Below are 9,786 nucleotides of genomic sequence, written 5' to 3'. Positions count from 1 at the left end.
GTTCTTCTGGACAAAGCCATGGTGGCGGGGCCGAGGTAGAGGCAGTTAGAGGCCAAGAGGGGAGGGCAGTTATGGGTGATCAGGCTGGTGGAGGGTGGGGCCCTTGGGGGTAAGCAGACCAGCAGGGGGGCCAGTTGGGGGCAAGCAGGCCATCAGTGGGGGTCAGTTTGAGGTGATCAGGACAGCAGGGGGGCAGTTTGGAGTGAGCAGGCCAGCAGGGGTGCAAATGGGGGCGAGCAGGCCAGTGGGGAGAGGAGGTGGGGATGAGCAGGCAAGCAGGGGGGGCAGTTTGGGGTGAGCAGGATGGCAGAGGAAGCAGTTGGGGGCAATCACACTGGCACGGGGGGAAGTTGGGGGGGTGGGGGGGGGCTGGCCGGGGTTGGGGGGGGGGGCATTTGGGGGCAAGCAGGCCAGCGGCGGGGGGCAGTTGGGGGCAAGCAGGCAAGCAGGCAGAGTGGTTAGGGGCAATCAGGCAGGCAGGCAGGTGAGCGGTTAGGAGCCAGCAGTCCCGGATTGCGAGAGGGATGTCCGACTGCCGGTTTAGGCCCAATCCCTGTAAACTGGCAGTAGGACATCCTTTGAGGGGTCCCAGATTGGAGAGGGTGCAGGCTGGGCTGAGGAACACCCCCTCCCCCATGCACAAATTTCGTGCACCGGTCCACTAGTATATATATAAATAGAAATTACCTTCTATGTTGTCTTCTATTTTTCCCACATCTAATACCAAAATAATAATATTTTGTAGATGTTTGTATGGGGAAACATTTGTTTTCTTTGGAAACCAAAATTCCACAGACAGAAGAGACCACAGGATCTATGAGCAGGAGGAAACCACCCCCTGAGTAGGAATGCACCCTTCTGCCCTAGCCAGTTTGGCTCAGTGGATAGAGCATCATTCTGCAGACTGAAGGGTCCTGGGTTTGATTCTGGTCAAGAGCAGGTACCTCGGTTGCACGTTTCTTCCCGGCCCTGGTCGGGCTCGTGCAGGATGCAACTGATCCATGTGTTTCTCTCACATCGATATTTCTCTCTGTCTTTCCCTCTCTCTTCCACTCTCTTTAAAAATCAATGGGAAAATATCCTCATGTGAGGATTAAATAAATAAAGTATAGCATTCTGAGTAGGCCCAAACACTGTGATTATGCTTTGTTTCCAAACATACTTAGGTATGTGTATAGTGGGAAGCTTCAGAATTTGTGTGGTCTTTCCAATTGTATAAGTAAGATTTTCCAATGAGCAGGGTTTGGTATTTTCCCTGGCCTTGCAATGTGAGAAAAGGATAATTCCAATAGAAAGCACTGGCTTCTGTTCACCTGAAAACTGGGGGCTTGCTCCATTCTGCCCAGAGACAAGAAGAAGGTTCAAAGAGCATGTCATGGTACAAGTAGCAGCTGATTGTTTGGCCAGTGAAAGCCCCTGTGTCACAGAGACAAACATTCGCAAAGCAGCAACACAATGGCTAATGGGGCCACAAGTATTACTACTATAGCTGTTAGGTTGACTTACCACACTTCCATAGTTTCAGCTGGTAAGGATATAATGAGCTCAAATGGATTCAGACAATTTATTACTTACATAGACAGCAAAAGCAAAATCAGCATGATGTAAGTAAATCAAGTCTCTAGTCCCACATGATGACATCAAATAGGAGAAACCAGATAACAGATGGTCCAAGGGAAGTGGCATGCTGCTGTTGATGATCCACCTCTAAACTAAACCCAAGCAGTTTTATAGACTTACAGATACCTGAAGTTATACCGCACAGAGTATAAGGTAGAAAGTCCTGCACTAAACTGAAACTAGGAGATGGATGAGAAATGGCCTTATGGCAGTTTCCCACAAGGTCTGTTATGAGAAACTGCTTCATGTCAGCTCCTCACTAGGCTGCTTATCTCCCTTTGCTCTAAGAGGAATTACAGGGCATTTTGCCTTGACTACAGTCAAACATTGTCCGGGTGGCCTGAGTGAAGACGAGCAAGGTTGCCAGGGTGCCACACAGAGAAGCTTTTCTACAATATATTGAACTTATTTGCTTCTCCAAAGACCAGAATTACTGGAATGATATTCAATGCCAAAATTTCTGAAGCACTTAGTAAGAGGTGACACTGAGTATTTCAGTGGGGCCCTGAATTAATGAAAAGAAAGTGATGGTGGAGTGAGGTAAGTGTGAAGTTTTTAACAGAATAATCCTCTGTCTTCTATCCATACAGAATAATGGAATTAACCACTCCAAATACAGTAGGCCGATCTGTGGGAAATATGTGTAGTGTACAATGAAGGAAGTACTGTACCAGCTATATGAATTCCCTAACTACTGACCTTTAGTCCTAGAAAAGGGTCTGGTAATACTCCCTGGAATTAATGCTGCTACTTCTGGTCAAATAGAGTAAGGTCAGGTCAAAGGTTATGGCTCTAAAACAACCAGTCCAGTATAATCAGAAACATCTACCCCAGACAGTAATAGAACCTTAGGCTATAAATAATCCCATATCAGTGCTTTCTGAGACACTCTACCTTAGTCCTGGCTAGCTGGGGAATCTACAACAAAGTGAGTTTGAAATATATTTCTTTAAATATCGATATGGACAACGAATGATCATATAGCAACTAAGACTTACCTATGAAAAATGGAGACTAGACGTGCATTAATTTTGGGTCATCTTAATAGATTCTGTAGCTTCCATCAATACTATGAGTTATTTTAAACATTTTTTGAATAAAAAGAATGAAATACTAGTTATTCATTTATCTTTAATATGACTAAATGTAGGAAAAGAATGCTTAAGATTTCTTTGCCAGTATTATACAGAGACAACATCTGACTTAATGCTGTTGGAAGACAATTCATATACTGTTTCAGACAAACAGGTCCTGCTCAGTGTGTGATGAAGGAAAAAAGAAGAAAAACCACATACCATTGTAGTAATGCGACAAAAAAAACAACATAACACTATCAGTTGAAGTCCAGTAACTATAACACAAAAAGGGGAAACCAGGGACATTCCCATGATGTAGGTAAGAGCTAATTGCACAAAACTCACAAAACAACTCATGGTCTATTATCCAGGTAGGACAGGAACAGACCATGGGGGTTATGGAGAGTGGGAATCCACAAAAACCTTCAGAGAGTTCTACAGATGTAGAAACTGCAATGAAAATCCAATATAATTATCTTCACTAATTAAGGGCTACAGATAGACACTCAAAGTAATTTACTGTTATATGATTATTGTAGCCAATTAAAATGTTATATGAAAAGTAAGATTTGAATCCCAAGACTTGTTTTTAGATAAAATTTAGAATGAAACTTGTTATAAATGATAATCAGAATATATTTTCTCATATGTGATGCTTGAGGTAATGGAGGTAATGAGAGAGAGGAAAGGAGGTAATGAAAGTCAACTGACAGAAAAGCATTGAAAGACAAAAACCCCTTTGGAGGGGGTGATGCAGACTACTATAAACCCCTTAATTTAGGGGCCTTAAACACCAGGACAGTGGTTCTCAACCTCCCTGTAAAAAGGTCGTTTGACCACCAAAGGGGTCGCGACCCACAGATTGAGAACCGCTGCTTTAGAGGCATGCAAAGGAAAAAGAATCCATTAAAATCCATCTTTTCTTCACAAAAAGACTAGATCTATGACTCAAATACTTATATTCACCATTATTTGTATTAATAAGAGCACAGTTGATAATTTAATTCAATGGTATTTGAATGGATAAGCTCATCAATTCAACAAATATTTTTGAGCATCTACCATATGCTTGCCACCATGTTAAACTAAGGGCAACTACCCTTTCTAACTAATTTACATGGTATCCTCTTATTCATTCAACATTCATTAAGCACTTAATGCTCGATAGACCATGTTTGATGCTGGAAATGCACACATAGTGTTTCTCTTCTTAAACAGTTTCATTATGTGTTTACTGTGTAAAACAGACAATCGGAAGAGGCAGCCCAAAAGCATGCTTCATGCAATGGGGCCTCCTGAAAAAAGCTCCTAGATTTAGTATCAGATAGATCTAGATTAGAATTCCAACTCCACCACATACCTCAAAGTGAACTGGGGCACTTAACCTCTCTGAACTGCAGTGTCCTCCCTATAAAATAGGGATAAATGTCATGTACTGTACAAGGTAATAAAAATAATGAAAGTTAAATATCTGGTAAAATTTAGCAGGGTTATTGTCATTGCTGTTGTTATTATAATTACTACTAGAGGCCTGATGCATGATATTCATGCAAGAGTAGGCCTTTGAAGCCCCAGCTGCCGTGGCCCTCGCAGCCCCGGCTTCGTACAGAAAGTCGTCCGGATGGTCGTTCCGCTGTTCAGCCATTCGGTCGATTTGCATGTTACACGTTTATTATTATAGATTATTAAGGAAGATAATCCATGTGTTGTAGTTTCTTGATATATGAGAAGAAAAAATAATTTGGGCAATCTTCTGAATAAGGAATTCACTATACTCCTATGAAGGATATAGCTTCCAAGAGTGGATTTGGATTTCAGAGAAAAAGCAAAACTACATAGGATTTTCTACAGTCCCCTTCCTGGTCTTCTGAGGACCCTCCTATCTTCTTCCTCTTATCAGCCCTGATGAAGTAGGCTAAAGTCAACCCACTACAATGGCAAGGAGTCCAGGAATATTCAGCATCCTGATTGCTGGTGCTGGGAACCTGGCATAAACTAAATAGATAAAGATAATATAGATACTCTGATCCCTGGCTAATGAGGCTGAGAATCTGGCAGAGAACTAGCCCCAATTAAATGGTTAAGAACTGAAATGCAAATGAGGAACACAAACAGAAAAAGTGGCAGCCAACTTAGAATGATTAGGCATAAACAACATTTGAGAAAGTGGTTAGGTCTATATAGGTGGATGGGGCTTTCTAGAAGCACTGTGAAGGGTAGTACCTGCAGGTTGGAGGCTTTCAAGTATCTGTGGATGGGCACATTTGGGTTAAGGACTGGTAATAAATGACTGGAGAGACCATTAAAAAGGACATGGTTATAGTGTGAAGAAAGAAGTAATAAATCTTGAACTCGGACAATAGCAATGAGAATTGACTATTCAAAACTTTGCAAAGGTCAATTCTATAAACTGGATGAACATTCATAGTTTAGAGAAAGAATCAAAGTAAATGCTAATAATAAATATTAACACCTACATTTTCATTTTAAAGAACTTTAAAATTCAAAGAACATATTGATTTTGCAATATAGCTCATATTATTACAACAAAAACATTTGCATTTTCAGACTAACTGTTTATGAGTCTAAGGAAAAAATGTCTTACTTCTGTATGTAGTAATATTTTTGTGATAAATCCTAGGGAAAAATGAGTAAGATACTGAAGTATGATAAAATTACATAGGAAAGTAAATATATCCTTGCCAAAATCATTATTCTGGACCCATGAGTAATACTAACACAGAGTAAAAGACTAGGAATATATTCCATTAACTTTTTTTCCAGTTACAGCAAATTTTAAAACTAGTCATATGTTTTTAACTTTGCCAGCTTTCTCCCTGAAGCAAACATGTCAGAAAGGATTACTGTGGCTAGTTAGTCATATAGATTTTTTTTTTTTTACAAAATTAGAATGTATAACATTAGAAACCAACCACAAAGAACAGACACATTGAAGACAGAGTGGAGCAGAACATACAGTGCTCTGAATAACAGGACTTTGTCATTTAAATGGAAGAGTTTGGTTACCTAGCACTCCAGAAAATAACACATATCTTCTAAAAACACAGTTTTAAAAGAAGGGAAAAATAGAACACAAGAAAGTTAGTTCAAGTCAGGGATGTAAAATACAACAGATTTTCCTAAAGAAATCCTAAGTTCTAAATTTCAAGGAACTAAAAAAAATGTACCTAAGAAATTCAAATCCTTATTTAAATTCTGGCCCATTTAATTGACAAGCCTTTCAAATTCTTCATCAGTATATGAATGAGCTTGAAAATAAGTATATCAGTTACTACCACTCAATAATGAAGAAAGTAGAGCAACCATTGAACATTTTTAATGTTTTTTTAAATTGATTTTTAGAGAGAAGGACTTCCCCTACTAGGGATCAAGCTTACCACCCCAGGTGTGTGCCCTGACCAGGAATCAAACCAGGGGACTCTTGGTTCATGGGTCAATGCTCAACCGCTTAGCCATACCAGCCGGGACCATTGAGCATTTTTAAGAGCTCTGATTATCCCTGCCTTGTGGCACTTTAACTCTCAACTCATTGGGCTCAATAACATTTATTTTTTTTACTTTAAAAAGGGTAAAGCTAGTATACACACCCCTTACACAGCAAAGGTGTTCAGTAAATGTTGAGTTTAAGCTTGACATGTATTGTATAAAGCCATTTCCTTGAGAGACTATAAAAGTCAACTGCACTGACAATATTATGGTCCCCAAGGTTTTCAGGATAACCAAACACTGCACTTAGTATTTCCTGTCAAAAGCCCTAAAAGAAAGCTTTACATTTTGTCTGTTACTCCCATACATATCTAAGTGAAAACACACATGCAAACACTTGCACCAATTTGTCCTTTTTAATTTTGCCTTACCTATGTTCATGTTGACAAATGTCAACCCAATAAATTTAATAAATAAAATTAAAAATTGAAAAAAAACAAAAATAAATGAAAAAAAAATAAATGAATGGGACTATGTCAAACTAAAAAGCTTCTGCTCAGCAAAAGAAACTGACAACAAAACAAAGAGGCAACCAACCAGATGGGAGAAGATATTTGCAAACAGTAGCTCTGAAAAAGGTTTAATTTCCAAAATATATGAAGAACTCATAAAACTCAACATCAAACAAACAAATAATCCAGTCATAAGTGGGCAGAGGACCTGAAAATACACCTCTCCCAGGAAGACATATAAACAACCAATAGCTATATGAAAAGATGTTCAACCTCACCAGCAATTAGGGAAATGAAAATCAAAACTACAATGATATACCATCTCATACCATTATCAACAAGACAAGCAATCACAAGTATTGGAGAGGTTGTGGAAAAAAGGGAACCCTCATTCACTGCTGGTGGGAATTTAGACTGGTAAAGCCACTATGGAAAGCAGTCTGGCGATTCTTCAGAAAATTAAGAATAGAGCTACCACACGACCTAGCAATCCCTCTTCTGGGTATATACCCTAAAAACTTGAAATCATGTATTCACAAAGATATATGTGCCCCTATGTTCATTGCAGCATTATTCACAGTGGCCAAGACATGGAAACAACAGAAGTGTCCTCTGATAGAGGACTGGATAAAGATGTGGTACATATACACAATGGAATAGTACTTAGCCATAAGAAAGGAAAAAATAGTGCCATTTGAAACAACATGGATGGACCTTGAAAATATTATGCCAAGTGAAATAAGTCAGTCAGAAAAAGTTAAGAACCATATGATTTCACTAATATGTGGAATATAAAACTGAAACTTGTGAACACAAACAGCAGTGTGGTGATTGCCAGAGAGAAGGGGGTAGGGGTGAAAAGGGGGTCCTAATATATGGTGACAGGAGAAGATTTGACTTTGGGTGATGGGCACATGGTGAAATATACAGATCTTGTAACACAGAAGACCACACCTGAAACCTATATGTTCATGTAGACCAATGTCACCCCAATAAGAACCATTATCTCAAATACCTGTCATATATGTTTTTCTGGTCATAATAATGACAATGTTTCACCAACTGGGGTGTATAATTAAATCAACCCTATGTATCCAACACATACCAAAAACAAACAAAAAGGCTCCTGGTCACCAAATCCATCTGTGTTCTCTTAGATCTATCCTTTCCAAACTTTACATGCTATCTGATACAATCAGTTTTAAGCACACTCCTCTCTTAACTTTGGTAACTTTTTGGTCTTTTGGTCTCCTCTCCCTTCCTCCCTGCCAACTTGTCTGAATGCCATTTGATCAGCGACACTCAGTGTGACCCGAGGGCCAGCAACTATCATTTGGAAACTTGTTAGAAATGAAGTCTCAGGCCTCATCCCATACAACAGAAACTCTGGGCATGGGGCCCGGAAATCTGCACATTCTTGTGATTATTGTGCACACTGATGTTTGAAAACCACTTGTACTAAACCACTTGTTGAAGACATATGGGAGGAATCTACAAATATAGGACTGGAGCTCGAACAGGATGGGAGGTGTTAATACATCCACATTTTGAAGTTAATTGCTACTGAAATTGTTTCTTTTAAGAAACAGCAAATAAAAATAGTTACTATTTTTAGGTATTATAAAGCTACACTTTGATATTATGATATGCTGTTAATATACCTGCTATCAGTTATTAGGTGTTATAATTACATTTTATAGATGAAGAAACTGACACTTAGAAAAGGAAGTTTAATATGTTGCCTTCAAATTCCATGCCCTTGACCACCATATTATTGTCTCTTGCATAAAGTGGGAAAGAAAGCATTGGACAGAACTCTAAGAATACAACTCAGTAGAAGTGACTGAAGTTGACCAGTCAAAGAATTAGAGAAAAACCCAGAAATATGGAAAGTCTAGGTGAGGAAAATTTTAAGGAGGAAGCTATAATCACAGTGGTTTGGATTTTTTCAGTGAGTCTAAAGACCACAGAAAATGTAGAACTTAAAAAAAAAGTGCCAAGGAGTAACAAAATGGCAGCAGAATAGACGGACGTGTCCCGAACCTTGTCCTGGAGCAGACAGAATGAGCAGCTGAAAAGAATAACATCCACCCAAAACTGGCGAAGGAGACTCACCTGAAAAAAGGTAAAATCAAGGATCTGGGCAGGAGAGATCTGCCAGACCTCTGAGTCCAGAGGGTCAGAGGGAAACCACACAGCACCATGCCCAATCCCTAGGGACAGGCACAGCATCTGACTGTGGAAAAGAGGTCCACAGGACTGTTGGTGGCAGGGGATTCTAGATCTGAGTCCACAGTCAAGAAAGACTGAGCCCAGAGGGGGCAGCCTGAAGGGCTGACCAGACCGCACAGTGCCGGCAGGAGAGGAGCTCGCAGAGGCGCAGTCTTTCCCCTCTCTGTGGCCTGTGCTTTTCTTCAGTGAACCTAGTTCATAGGACCTTTTGGATATGGACACTTACCCGTGGCTGAGGTGGAGGAGAAGGTGTGGACTTGTGGAGTCTGGGGTGAGCCTGGGGAGAGGAGAGGGTCCAGGAGAAGTGGCACGGAGACTGGTGCTGAGTCATACCTGAGCCCCAGACCTGGACAGCCATTTTTTCCTGAAGAGATAGCCCTTCCATCCAGTCTCCAGGCAACCAATACAGCCACACCCAGATTATACCCTGAATGGTACAAAGGATTAAAAAAAAATCTGAATAGTTCTTAAGAGTCCAAAGGGACTGGCCTAAAGAGAGGCCTACAGTCCCAGCAACAGGAAACTGAGAAACAGTACAGTACACAAGACTGGGATCTTAAGTCAGGCAAAGGAACAACACTTCACTTTTTCATTTTTATTTTATTTTATTTTATTATTATTTTGTTATCTCTTGTTTTCTGCTTTTTTCTTTACTTTCTTTTTTTGTTTGTTGCTTTATTTTCTATTTATTTTTGCATTATTTTTCCATCATTCTATTTTATTTTGTTTTTATTTGCTATTTTTTATTTTTTATACCATTTTTGAAATCATTTTTTTTGTAAATTTGTTATTATTTGCCTCTCATTCTCTTTCTTCTTATCCACTCACCCCCTTTCTACTTCCTTTATACTGAATTGAGGTCCTCCCCATATTCATCCAATTCTTAACCTTATTTTCTG

General features: G+C 39.7%; 1 protein-coding gene across 4 annotated transcripts in view; it reads right to left on the bottom strand.

Annotated features, from left to right (window-relative positions):
• The window catches only part of PRRG1 (proline rich Gla (G-carboxyglutamic acid) 1), a 220,655-nt gene that overhangs the window by 199,107 nt on the left and 11,762 nt on the right, over positions 1–9,786 (bottom strand). Inside the window, exon 1 of one of the 4 annotated variants that reach the window (XM_005859713.1) lies at positions 9,114–9,311. The exons of the other annotated variants lie outside the window; for them this stretch is intronic. Coding sequence (XP_005859775.1) covers positions 9,114–9,272 — 159 coding nt within the window. The 5' untranslated portion in view covers positions 9,273–9,311. Of the gene's footprint in view, positions 1–9,113; positions 9,312–9,786 lie in introns of those variants that run through there. 4 annotated transcript variants of the gene reach the window in all.

Source organism: Myotis brandtii, unplaced genomic scaffold (assembly GCF_000412655.1).
Source record: "Myotis brandtii unplaced genomic scaffold, ASM41265v1 scaffold1290, whole genome shotgun sequence".
Classification (NCBI taxonomy): Eukaryota; Metazoa; Chordata; class Mammalia; order Chiroptera; family Vespertilionidae; genus Myotis; species Myotis brandtii.
The sequence above is the reverse complement of the archived record's forward strand: the minus strand, read 5'-3'. Positions and strand labels throughout refer to the sequence as shown.